This window comes from Ranitomeya imitator, chromosome 8 (genome assembly GCF_032444005.1).
Source record: "Ranitomeya imitator isolate aRanImi1 chromosome 8, aRanImi1.pri, whole genome shotgun sequence".
NCBI classification, from domain to species: Eukaryota; Metazoa; Chordata; class Amphibia; order Anura; family Dendrobatidae; genus Ranitomeya; species Ranitomeya imitator.
This window is the reverse complement of record NC_091289.1, coordinates 203,944,392-203,957,590: the sequence shown is the minus strand read 5'-3', so window position 1 is coordinate 203,957,590 and position 13,199 is coordinate 203,944,392. Positions and strand designations below refer to the sequence as shown.

At 63.1% G+C, this 13,199-nt stretch overlaps 1 protein-coding gene across 1 annotated transcript in view; it reads right to left on the bottom strand.

Moving 5' to 3' along the window:
- Window positions 1–609: 609 nt before the first annotated feature.
- NSUN4 (NOP2/Sun RNA methyltransferase 4) overlaps window positions 610–13,199 on the bottom strand; it is a 75,030-nt gene continuing 62,440 nt past the window's right edge. Inside the window, exon 6 of the mRNA XM_069735883.1 lies at window positions 610–1,208. Coding sequence (XP_069591984.1) covers window positions 932–1,208 — 277 coding nt within the window. The 3' untranslated portion in view covers window positions 610–931. The remainder of the gene's footprint in view (window positions 1,209–13,199) is intronic.

The window sequence follows — 13,199 nt, the reverse complement described above, 5'->3', positions numbered from 1 at the left end:
TCACATGACCGTGACGTCATGGAAGGTCCTTGTCACATAGCATCCTTGGCACCGGAGCCTGCCGCTTGCACTGCCGAGGACACTGCGCACGTCGGAGGGTGAGAATAACCGGAGCGTCGCGTGGAGCCGGAATGGCGCCGGAATGTGAGTATATGATGATTTTTTTTTTTTTTTTAACATTAGATCTTTTTACTATTGATGCTGCATAGGCTGCATCAATAGTAAAAAGTTGGTCACACAGGGTTAATAGCAGCGTTAATGGAGTGCGTTACACCGCGTTCAATAGCGCTGCCATTAACCCTGTGTGAGCGCTGACTGGAGGGGAGTATGGATGGAGCGGGCGCTGACTGCGGGGTGGAAGGAGCGGCCATGTTGCCGGCAGACTGTGCCCGTCGCTGATTGGTCGTGGGCGTTTTACCATGACCAATCAACGACTTTCCATGACAGACAGAGGCCGCGACCAATGAATATCCGGGACAGAAAGACAGACGGAAGTGACCCTTATACAATTATATAGTAGATATATTGTATATAATATTGTATATTGGACGGTGTGAATGTAGTTGGGGTTGTATATAGTATGAATGAAGTTGGGCCGGGGGTCTTACATGATTTTATACGATTTATTATTTATAATTTTACGGGGGTATTCATTTTGTTGTCTTTTAGTTTTATTTTATTGGATTGTTTTCTTTCTCGTCCCGGATTTGTAGGTCATGAACTTTCTCCATTTTGGTTCCATTTCCGGTTTATTTCTTTGTGATTTTTGTTGTCGTCTGATTGGAGCTTTGTTCTCTTGTTCTGTTGTTTTATTTGTAATGTATCACAGTTAGTGTCACGTGAAGTAGTTTTATTTGATAACAGACCTCCAAGCTCTCACTGTTATCGGCCTCCGTGACCCTTTATGACTGTATGTACAGTAATGGTGGTCTCAGTTCACCCTTCGCAGCTTGCACAGGTACAGGGGGCCGTGGTTGGCGGTCAGATGCGGCAGGACCAGTTCTCCCAGTCGAGCATCCAGATGAAAATGAAATGTCTTTCTGAAGATTTCCCGGAAGCAGCGCAGATCGCAGACCTCAGCGCGGATGCCGTATTCGGATGCGGCGAGTCCCAGCACCTGCTCCACTACGCACTCATTCTGCAGCGCCGACAGTGTGCAGGTGGAATAGACAACATTGCCGCCCGGTGCCGCTGCCCGCAGGCCAGATCTGGGGAAATGCAAAGACAAGAAAGTCAGCTTTGGTGCATCGTGCGGTGCTCTGTGGTGGGGGGTCACATACTTACAGCAGGAGGCGGCTCTGCAGCAGGGGGAGATGGTGCAGCGTGCGGTGCTCTGTGGTGGGGGGGGTCACATACTTACAGCAGGAGGCGGCTCTGCAGCAGGGGGAGATGGTGCAGCGTGCGGTGCTCTGTGGTGGGGGGGTCACATACTTACAGCAGGAGGCGGCTCTGCAGCAGGGGGAGATGGTGCAGCGTGCAGTGCTCTGTGGTGGGGGGTCACATACTTACAGCAGGAGGCGGCTCTGCAGCAGGGGGAGATGGTGCAGCGTGCGGTGCTCTGGTGGGGGGGTCACATACTTACAGCAGGAGGCGGCTCTGCAGCAGGGGGAGATGGTGCAGCGTGCGGTGCTCTGTGGTGGGGGGTCACATACTTACAGCAGGAGGCGACTCTGCAGCAGGGGGAGATGGTGCAGCGTGCGGTGCTCTGTGGTGGGGGGGTCACATACTTACAGCAGGAGGCGGCTCTGCAGCAGGGGGAGATGGTGCAGCGTGCGGTGCTCTGTGGTGGGGGGTCACATACTTACAGCAGGAGGCGGCTCTGCAGCAGGGGGAGATGGTGCAGCGTGCGGTGCTCTGGTGGGGGGGTCACATACTTACAGCAGGAGGCGGCTCTGCAGCAGGGGGAGATGGTGCAGCGTGCGGTGCTCTGTGGTGGGGGGGTCACATACTTAAAGCAGGAGACGGCTCTGCAGCAGGGGGAGATGGTGCAGCGTGCGGTGCTCTGTGGTGGGGGGGTCACATACTTACAGCAGGAGACGGCTCTGCAGCAGGGGGAGATGGTGCAGCGTGCGGTGCTCTGTGGTGGGGGGTCACATACTTACAGCAGGAGGCGGCTCTGCAGCAGGGGGAGATGGTGCAGCGTGCGGTGCTCTGTGGTGGGGGGTCACATACTTACAGCAGGAGGCGGCTCTGCAGCAGGGGGAGATGGTGCAGCGTGCGGTGCTCTGTGGTGGGGGGGGTCACATACTTACAGCAGGAGGCGGCTCTGCAGCAGGGGGAGATGGTGCAGCGTGCGGTGCTCTGTGGTGGGGGGGGTCACATACTTACAGCAGGAGGCTGCTCTGCAGCAGGGGGAGATGGTGCAGCGTGCAGGCTCTGTGGTGGGGGGTCACATACTTACAGCAGGAGGCGGCTCTGCAGCAGGGGGAGATGGTGCAGCGTGCGGTGCTCTGTGGTGGGGGGGGTCACATACTTACAGCAGGAGGCGGCTCTGCAGCAGGGGGAGATGGTGCAGCGTGCGGTGCTCTGGTGGGGGGGTCACATACTTACAGCAGGAAGCGGCTCTGCAGCAGGGGGAGATGGTGCAGCGTGCGGTGCTCTGTGGTGGGGGGTCACATACTTACAGCAGGAGGCGGCTCTGCAGCAGGGGGAGATGGTGCAGCGTGCGGTGCTCTGTGGTGGGGGGGTCACATACTTACAGCAGGAGGCGGCTCTGCAGCAGGGGGAGATGGTGCAGCGTGCGGTGCTCTGGTGGGGGGTCACATACTTACAGCAGGAAGCGGCTCTGCAGCAGGGGGAGATGGTGCAGCGTGCGGTGCTCTGTGGTGGGGGGTCACATACTTACAGCAGGAGGCGGCTCTGCAGCAGGGGGAGATGGTGCAGCGTGCGGTGCTCTGGTGGGGGGTCACATACTTACAGCAGGAAGCGGCTCTGCAGCAGGGGGAGATGGTGCAGCGTGCGGTGCTCTGTGGTGGGGGGTCACATACTTACAGCAGGAGGCTGCTCTGCAGCAGGGGGAGATGGTGCAGCGTGCGGTGCTCTGTGGTGGGGGGTCACATACTTACAGCAGGAGGCGGCTCTGCAGCAGGGGGAGATGGTGCAGCGTGCGGTGCTCTGTGGTGGGGGGGTCACATACTTACAGCAGGAGGCGGCTCTGCAGCAGGGGGAGATGGTGCAGCGTGCGGTGCTCTGGTGGGGGGTCACATACTTACAGCAGAAAGCGGCTCTGCAGCAGGGGGAGATGGTGCAGCGTGCGGTGCTCTGTGGTGGGGGGTCACATACTTACAGCAGGAGGCGGCTCTGCAGCAGGGGGAGATGGTGCAGCGTGCGGTGCTCTGTGGTGGGGGGTCACATACTTACAGCAGGAGGCGGCTCTGCAGCAGGGGGACATGGTGCAGCGTGCGGTGCTCTGTGGTGGGGGGTCACATACTTACAGCAGGAGGCGGCTCTGCAGCAGGAGGAGATGGTGCAGCGTGCGGTGCTCTGTGGTGGGGGGTCACATACTTACAGCAGGAGGCGGCTCTGCAGCAGGGGGAGATGGTGCAGCGTGCGGTGCTCTGTGGTGGGGGGTCACATACTTACAGCAGGAGGCGGCTCTGCAGCAGGAGGAGATGGTGCAGCGTGCGGTGCTCTGTGGTGGGGGGTCACATACTTACAGCAGGAGGCGGCTCTGCAGCAGGGGGAGATGGTGCAGCGTGCGGTGCTCTGGTGGGGGGTCACATACTTACAGCAGGAGGCGGCTCTGCAGCAGGGGGAGATGGTGCAGCGTGCGGTGCTCTGGTGGGGGGTCACATACTTACAGCAGGAGGCGGCTCTGCAGCAGGGGGAGATGGTGCAGCGTGCGGTGCTCTGTGGTGGGGGGTCACATACTTACAGCAGGAGGCGGCTCTGCAGCAGGGGGAGATGGTGCAGCGTGCGGTGCTCTGTGGTGGGGGGGTCACATACTTACAGCAGGAGGCGGCTCTGCAGCAGGGGGAGATGGTGCAGCGTGCGGTGCTCTGGTGGGGGGTCACATACTTACAGCAGGAAGCGGCTCTGCAGCAGGGGGAGATGGTGCAGCGTGCGGTGCTCTGTGGTGGGGGGTCACATACTTACAGCAGGAGGCGGCTCTGCAGCAGGGGGAGATGGTGCAGCGTGCGGTGCTCTGGTGGGGGGTCACATACTTACAGCAGGAAGCGGCTCTGCAGCAGGGGGAGATGGTGCAGCGTGCGGTGCTCTGTGGTGGGGGGTCACATACTTACAGCAGGAGGCTGCTCTGCAGCAGGGGGAGATGGTGCAGCGTGCGGTGCTCTGTGGTGGGGGGTCACATACTTACAGCAGGAGGCGGCTCTGCAGCAGGGGGAGATGGTGCAGCGTGCGGTGCTCTGTGGTGGGGGGGTCACATACTTACAGCAGGAGGCGGCTCTGCAGCAGGGGGAGATGGTGCAGCGTGCGGTGCTCTGGTGGGGGGTCACATACTTACAGCAGAAAGCGGCTCTGCAGCAGGGGGAGATGGTGCAGCGTGCGGTGCTCTGTGGTGGGGGGTCACATACTTACAGCAGGAGGCGGCTCTGCAGCAGGGGGAGATGGTGCAGCGTGCGGTGCTCTGTGGTGGGGGGTCACATACTTACAGCAGGAGGCGGCTCTGCAGCAGGGGGACATGGTGCAGCGTGCGGTGCTCTGTGGTGGGGGGTCACATACTTACAGCAGGAGGCGGCTCTGCAGCAGGAGGAGATGGTGCAGCGTGCGGTGCTCTGTGGTGGGGGGTCACATACTTACAGCAGGAGGCGGCTCTGCAGCAGGGGGAGATGGTGCAGCGTGCGGTGCTCTGTGGTGGGGGGTCACATACTTACAGCAGGAGGCGGCTCTGCAGCAGGAGGAGATGGTGCAGCGTGCGGTGCTCTGTGGTGGGGGGTCACATACTTACAGCAGGAGGCGGCTCTGCAGCAGGGGGAGATGGTGCAGCGTGCGGTGCTCTGGTGGGGGGTCACATACTTACAGCAGGAGGCGGCTCTGCAGCAGGGGGAGATGGTGCAGCGTGCGGTGCTCTGGTGGGGGGTCACATACTTACAGCAGGAGGCGGCTCTGCAGCAGGGGGAGATGGTGCAGCGTGCGGTGCTCTGTGGTGGGGGGGGTCACATACTTACAGCAGGAGGCGGCTCTGCAGCAGGGGGAGATGGTGCAGCGTGCGGTGCTCTGTGGTGGGGGGTCACATACTTACAGCAGGAGGCGGCTCTGCAGCAGGGGGAGATGGTGCAGCGTGCGGTGCTCTGTGGTGGGGGGTCACATACTTACAGCAGGAGACGGCTCTGCAGCAGGGGGAGATGGTGCAGCGTGCGGTGCTCTGTGGTGGGGGGTCACATACTTACAGCAGGAGGCGGCTCTGCAGCAGGGGGAGATGGTGCAGCGTGCGGTGCTCTGGTGGGGGGGTCACATACTTACAGCAGGAGGCGGCTCTGCAGCAGGGGGAGATGGTGCAGCGTGCGGTGCTCTGTGGTGGGGGGTCACATACTTACAGCAGGAGGCGGCTCTGCAGCAGGGGGAGATGGTGCAGCGTGCGGTGCTCTGGTGGGGGGGTCACATACTTACAGCAGGAGGCGGCTCTGCAGCAGGGGGAGATGGTGCAGCGTGCGGTGCTCTGTGGTGGGGGGTCACATACTTACAGCAGGAGGCGGCTCTGCAGCAGGGGGAGATGGTGCAGCGTGCGGTGCTCTGTGGTGGGGGGTCACATACTTACAGCAGGAGGCGGCTCTGCAGCAGGGGGAGATGGTGCAGCGTGCAGTGCTCTGTGGTGGGGGGTCATATACTTACAGCAGGAGGCGGCTCTGCAGCAGGGGGAGATGGTGCATCGTGCGGTGCTCTGTGGTGGGGGGGTCACATACTTACAGCAGGAGGCGGCTCTGCAGCAGGGGGAGATGGTGCAGCGTGCGGTGCTCTGTGGTGGGGGGGTCACATACTTACAGCAGGAGGCGGCTCTGCAGCAGGGGGAGATGGTGCAGCGTGCGGTGCTCTGTGGTGGGGGGTCACATACTTACAGCAGGAGGCGGCTCTGCAGCAGGGGGAGATGGTGCAGCGTGCGGTGCTCTGTGGTGGGGGGGTCACATACTTACAGCAGGAGGCGGCTCTGCAGCAGGGGGAGATGGTGCATCGTGCGGTGCTCTGTGGTGGGGGGGTCACATACTTACAGCAGGAGGCGGCTCTGCAGCAGGGGGAGATGGTGCAGCGTGCGGTGCTCTGTGGTGGGGGGTCACATACTTACAGCAGGAGGCGGCTCTGCAGCAGGGGGAGATGGTGCATCGTGCGGTGCTCTGTGGTGGGGGGGTCACATACTTACAGCAGGAGACGGCTCTGCAGCAGGGGGAGATGGTGCAGCGTGCGGTGCTCTGTGGTGGGGGGGTCACATACTTACAGCAGGAGGCGGCTCTGCAGCAGGGGGAGATTGTGCAGCGTGCGGTGCTCTGGTGGGGGGTCACATACTTAGAGCAGGAGACGGCTCTGCAGCAGGGGGAGATGGTGCAGCGTGCGGTGCTCTGTGGTGGGGGGGTCACATACTTACAGCAGGAGGCGGCTCTGCAGCAGGGGGAGATTGTGCAGCGTGCGGTGCTCTGGTGGGGGGGTCACATACTTACAGCAGGAGGCGGCTCTGCAGCAGGGGGAGATGGTGCAGCGTGCGGTGCTCTGTGGTGGGGGGGTCACATACTTACAGCAGGAGACGGCTCTGCAGCAGGGGGAGATGGTGCAGCGTGCGGTGCTCTGTGGTGGGGGGTCACATACTTACAGCAGGAGGCGGCTCTGCAGCAGGGGGAGATTGTGCAGCGTGCGGTGCTCTGGTGGGGGGTCACATACTTACAGCAGGAGGCGGCTCTGCAGCAGGGGGAGATTGTGCAGCGTGCGGTGCTCTGGTGGGGGGGTCACATACTTACAGCAGGAGGCGGCTCTGCAGCAGGGGGAGATGGTGCAGCGTGCGGTGCTCTGTGGTGGGGGGGTCACATACTTACAGCAGGAGGCTGCTCTGCAGCAGGGGGAGATGGTGCAGCGTGCGGTGCTCTGTGGTGGGGGGTCACATACTTACAGCAGGAGGCTGCTCTGCAGCAGGGGGAGATGGTGCAGCGTGCGGTGCTCTGTGGTGGGGGGGTCACATACTTACAGCAGGAGGCGGCTCTGCAGCAGGGGGAGATGGTGCAGCGTGCGGTGCTCTGTGGTGGGGGGGTCACATACTTACAGCAGGAGGCGGCTCTGCAGCAGGGGGAGATGGTGCAGCGTGCGGTGCTCTGTGGTGGGGGGTCACATACTTACAGCAGGAGGCGGCTCTGCAGCAGGGGGAGATTGTGCAGCGTGCGGTGCTCTGGTGGGGGGTCACATACTTACAGCAGGAGGCGGCTCTGCAGCAGGGGGAGATGGTGCAGCGTGCGGTGCTCTGGTGGGGGGTCACATACTTACAGCAGGAGGCGGCTCTGCAGCAGGGGGAGATGGTGCAGCGTGCGGTGCTCTGTGGGTGGGGGGTCACATACTTACAGCAGGAGGCGGCTCTGCAGCAGGGGGAGATGGTGCAGCGTGCGGTGCTCTGTGGTGGGGGGGTCACATACTTACAGCAGGAGACGGCTCTGTAGCAGGGGGGAGATGGTGCAGCGTGCGGTGCTCTGTGGTGGGGGGTCACATACTTACAGCAGGAGACGGCTCTGCAGCAGGGGGAGATGGTGCAGCGTGCGGTGCTCTGTGGTGGGGGGGTCACATACTTACAGCAGGAGGCGGCTCTGCAGCAGGGGGAGATGGTGCAGCGTGCGGTGCTCTGTGGTGGGGGGTCACATACTTACAGCAGGAGACGGCTCTGCAGCAGGGGGAGATGGTGCAGCGTGCGGTGCTCTGGTGGGGGGGTCACATACTCACAGCAGGAGGCTGCTCTGCAGCAGGGGGAGATGGTGCAGCGTGCAGTGCTCTGTGGTGGGGGGTCACATACTTACAGCAGGAGGCGGCTCTGCAGCAGGGGGAGATGGTGCAGCGTGCGGTGCTCTGGTGGGGGGGTCACATACTCACAGCAGGAGGCTGCTCTGCAGCAGGGGGAGATGGTGCAGCGTGCGGTGCTCTGTGGTGGGGGGTCACATACTTACAGCAGGAGGCGGCTCTGCAGCAGGGGGAGATGGTGCAGCGTGCGGTGCTCTGTGGTGGGGGGGGTCACATACTTACAGCAGGAGGCGGCTCTGCAGCAGGGGGAGATGGTGCAGCGTGCGGTGCTCTGGTGGGGGGTCACATACTTACAGCAGGAAGCGGCTCTGCAGCAGGGGAGATGGTGCAGCGTGCGGTGCTCTGTGGTGGGGGGTCACATACTTACAGCAGGAGGCGGCTCTGCAGCAGGGGGAGATGGTGCAGCGTGCGGTGCTCTGGTGGGGGGTCACATACTTACAGCAGGAAGCGGCTCTGCAGCAGGGGGAGATGGTGCAGCGTGCGGTGCTCTGTGGTGGGGGGTCACATACTTACAGCAGGAGGCTGCTCTGCAGCAGGGGGAGATGGTGCAGCGTGCGGTGCTCTGTGGTGGGGGGTCACATACTTACAGCAGGAGGCGGCTCTGCAGCAGGGGGAGATGGTGCAGCGTGCGGTGCTCTGTGGTGGGGGGGTCACATACTTACAGCAGGAGGCGGCTCTGCAGCAGGGGGAGATGGTGCAGCGTGCGGTGCTCTGGTGGGGGGTCACATACTTACAGCAGGAAGGCGGGCTCTGCAGCAGGGGGAGATGGTGCAGCGTGCGGTGCTCTGTGGTGGGGGGTCACATACTTACAGCAGGAGGCGGCTCTGCAGCAGGGGGAGATGGTGCAGCGTGCGGTGCTCTGTGGTGGGGGGTCACATACTTACAGCAGGAGGCGGCTCTGCAGCAGGGGGAGATGGTGCAGCGTGCGGTGCTCTGTGGTGGGGGGTCACATACTTACAGCAGGAGGCGGCTCTGCAGCAGGAGGAGATGGTGCAGCGTGCGGTGCTCTGTGGTGGGGGGTCACATACTTACAGCAGGAGGCGGCTCTGCAGCAGGGGGAGATGGTGCAGCGTGCGGTGCTCTGTGGTGGGGGGTCACATACTTACAGCAGGAGGCGGCTCTGCAGCAGGGGAGATGGTGCAGCGTGCGGTGCTCTGTGGTGGGGGGGTCACATACTTACAGCAGGAGGCGGCTCTGCAGCAGGGGGAGATGGTGCAGCGTGCGGTGCTCTGGGTGGGGGGTCACATACTTACAGCAGGAGGCGGCTCTGCAGCAGGGGGAGATGGTGTGCAGCGTGCGGTGCTCTGGTGGGGGGGGTCACATACTTACAGCAGGAGGCGGCTCTGCAGCAGGGGGAGATGGTGCAGCGTGCGGTGCTCTGTGGTGGGGGGTCACATACTTACAGCAGGAGGCGGCTCTGCAGCAGGGGGAGATGGTGCAGCGTGCGGTGCTCTGTGGTGGGGGGGTCACATACTTACAGCAGGAGGCGGCTCTGCAGCAGGGGGAGATGGTGCAGCGTGCGGTGCTCTGGTGGGGGGTCACATACTTACAGCAGGAAGGCGGCTCTGCAGCAGGGGGAGATGGTGCAGCGTGCGGTGCTCTGTGGTGGGGGGTCACATACTTACAGCAGGAGGCGGCTCTGCAGCAGGGGGAGATGGTGCAGCGTGCGGTGCTCTGGTGGGGGGTCACATACTTACAGCAGGAAGCGGCTCTGCAGCAGGGGGAGATGGTGCAGCGTGCGGTGCTCTGTGGTGGGGGGTCACATACTTACAGCAGGAGGCCTGCTCTGCAGCAGGGGGAGATGGTGCAGCGTGCGGTGCTCTGTGGTGGGGGGTCACATACTTACAGCAGGAGGCGGCTCTGCAGCAGGGGGAGATGGTGCAGCGTGCGGTGCTCTGTGGTGGGGGGTCACATACTTACAGCAGGAGGCGGCTCTGCAGCAGGGGGAGATGGTGCAGCGTGCGGTGCTCTGGTGGGGGGTCACATACTTACAGCAGGAAGCGGCTCTGCAGCAGGGGAGATGGTGCAGCGTGCGGTGCTCTGTGGTGGGGGGTCACATACTTACAGCAGGAGGCGGCTCTGCAGCAGGGGGAGATGGTGCAGCGTGCGGTGCTCTGTGGTGGGGGGTCACATACTTACAGCAGGAGGCGGCTCTGCAGCAGGGGGAGATGGTGCAGCGTGCGGTGCTCTGTGGTGGGGGGGTCACATACTTACAGCAGGAGGCGGCTCTGCAGCAGGGGAGATGGTGCAGCGTGCGGTGCTCTGTGGTGGGGGGTCACATACTTACAGCAGGAGGCGGCTCTGCAGCAGGGGGAGATGGTGCAGCGTGCGGTGCTCTGTGGTGGGGGGTCACATACTTACAGCAGGAGGCGGCTCTGCAGCAGGGGGAGATGGTGCAGCGTGCGGTGCTCTGTGGTGGGGGGGTCACATACTTACAGCAGGAGGCGGCTCTGCAGCAGGGGGAGATGGTGCAGCGTGCGGTGCTCTGGTGGGGGGGTCACATACTTACAGCAGGAGGCGGCTCTGCAGCAGGGGGAGATGGTGCAGCGTGCGGTGCTCTGTGGTGGGGGGTCACATACTTACAGCAGGAGGCGGCTCTGCAGCAGGGGGAGATGGTGCAGCGTGCGGTGCTCTGTGGTGGGGGGGGTCACATACTTACAGCAGGAGGCGGCTCTGCAGCAGGGGGAGATGGTGCAGCGTGCGTGCTCTGTGGTGGGGGGTCACATACTTACAGCAGGAGGCGGCTCTGCAGCAGGGGGAGATGGTGCAGCGTGCGGTGCTCTGTGGTGGGGGGGTCACATACTTACAGCAGGAGACGGCTCTGCAGCAGGGGGGAGATGGTGCAGCGTGCGGTGCTCTGTGGTGGGGGGGTCACATACTTACAGCAGGAGGCGGCTCTGCAGCAGGGGGAGATGGTGCAGCGTGCGGTGCTCTGTGGTGGGGGGGTCACATACTTACAGCAGGAGGCGGCTCTGCAGCAGGGGGAGATGGTGCAGCGTGCGGTGCTCTTGGTGGGGGGGTCACATACTTACAGCAGGAGGCGGCTCTGCAGCAGGGGGAGATGGGTGCAGCGTGCGGTGCTCTGGTGGGGGGGGTCACATACTTACAGCAGGAGGCGGCTCTGCAGCAGGGGGAGATGGTGCAGCGTGCGGTGCTCTGTGGTGGGGGGGTCACATACTTACAGCAGGAGGCGGCTCTGCAGCAGGGGAGATGGTGCAGCGTGCGGTGCTCTGTGGTGGGGGGGTCACATACTTACAGCAGGAGGCGGCTCTGCAGCAGGGGGAGATGGTGCAGCGTGCGGTGCTCTGTGGTGGGGGGTCACATACTTACAGCAGGAGGCGGCTCTGCAGCAGGGGGAGATGTGCAGCGTGCGGTGCTCTGTGGTGGGGGGTCACATACTTACAGCAGGAGGCGGCTCTGCAGCAGGGGGAGATGGTGCAGCGTGCGGTGCTCTGTGGTGGGGGGGTCACATACTTACAGCAGGAGGCGGCTCTGCAGCAGGGGGAGATGGTGCAGCGTGCGGTGCTCTGGTGGGGGGTCACATACTTACAGCAGGAGGCGGCTCTGCAGCAGGGGGAGATGGTGCAGCGTGCGGTGCTCTGTGGTGGGGGGGGTCACATACTTACAGCAGGAGGCGGCTCTGCAGCAGGGGGAGATGGTGCAGCGTGCGGTGCTCTGTGGTGGGGGGGTCACATACTTACAGCAGGAGGCGGCTCTGCAGCAGGGGGAGATGGTGCAGCGTGCGGTGCTCTGTGGTGGGGGGGTCACATACTTACAGCAGGAGGCGGCTCTGCAGCAGGGGGAGATGGTGCAGCGTGCGGTGCTCTGTGGTGGGGGGGTCACATACTTACAGCAGGAGGCGGCTCTGCAGCAGGGGGAGATGGTGCAGCGTGCGGTGCTCTTGGTGGGGGGTCACATACTTACAGCAGGAGGCGGCTCTGCAGCAGGGGGAGATGGTGCAGCGTGCGGTGCTCTGTGGTGGGGGGTCACATACTTACAGCAGGAGGACGGCTCTGCAGCAGGGGGAGATGTGAGCGTGCAGCGTGCGGTGCTCTGGTGGGGGGTCACATACTTACAGCAGGAGGCGGCTCTGCAGCAGGGGGAGATGGTGCAGCGTGCGGTGCTCTGTGGTGGGGGGGTCACATACTTACAGCAGGAGGCGGCTCTGCAGCAGGGGGAGATGGTGCAGCGTGCGGTGCTCTGTGGTGGGGGGTCACATACTTACAGCAGGAGGCGGCTCTGCAGCAGGGGGAGATGGTGCAGCGTGCGGTGCTCTGTGGTGGGGGGGTCACATACTTACAGCAGGAGGCGGCTCTGCAGCAGGGGGAGATGGTGCAGCGTGCGGTGCTCTGTGGTGGGGGGTCACATACTTACAGCAGGAGGCGGCTCTGCAGCAGGGGGAGATGGTGCAGCGTGCGGTGCTCTGTGGTGGGGGGTCACATACTTACAGCAGGAGGCGGCTCTGCAGCAGGGGGAGATTGTGCAGCGTGCGGTGCTCTGGTGGGGGGGTCACATACTTACAGCAGGAGGCGGCTCTGCAGCAGGGGAGATGGTGCAGCGTGCGGTGCTCTGTGGTGGGGGGGTCACATACTTACAGCAGGAGGCGGCTCTGCAGCAGGGGGAGATGGTGCAGCGTGCGGTGCTCTGTGGTGGGGGGGTCACATACTTACAGCAGGAGGCGGCTCTGCAGCAGGGGGAGATGGTGCAGCGTGCGGTGCTCTGTGGTGGGGGGGTCACATACTTACAGCAGGAGGCGGCTCTGCAGCAGGGGGAGATGGTGCAGCGTGCGGTGCTCTGTGGTGGGGGGTCACATACTTACAGCAGGAGGCGGCTCGTGCAGCCAGGGGGAGATGGTGCAGCGTGCGGTGCTCTGTGGTGGGGGGGTCACATACTTACAGCAGGAGGCGGCTCTGCAGCAGGGGGAGATGGTGCAGCGTGCGGTGCTCTGTGGTGGGGGGGTCACATACTTACAGCAGGAGGCGGCTCTGCAGCAGGGGGAGATGGTGCAGCGTGCGGTGCTCTGTGGTGGGGGGGTCACATACTTACAGCAGGAGGACGGCTCTGCAGCAGGGGGAGATGGTGCAGCGTGCGGTGCTCTGTGGTGGGGGGTCACATACTTACAGCAGGAGGCGGCTCTGCAGCAGGGGGAGATGGTGCAGCGTGCGGTGCTCTGTCGGTGGGGGGGGGTCACATACTTACAGCAGGAGACGGCTCTGCAGCAGGGGGAGATGGTGCAGCGTGCGGTGCTCTGTGGTGGG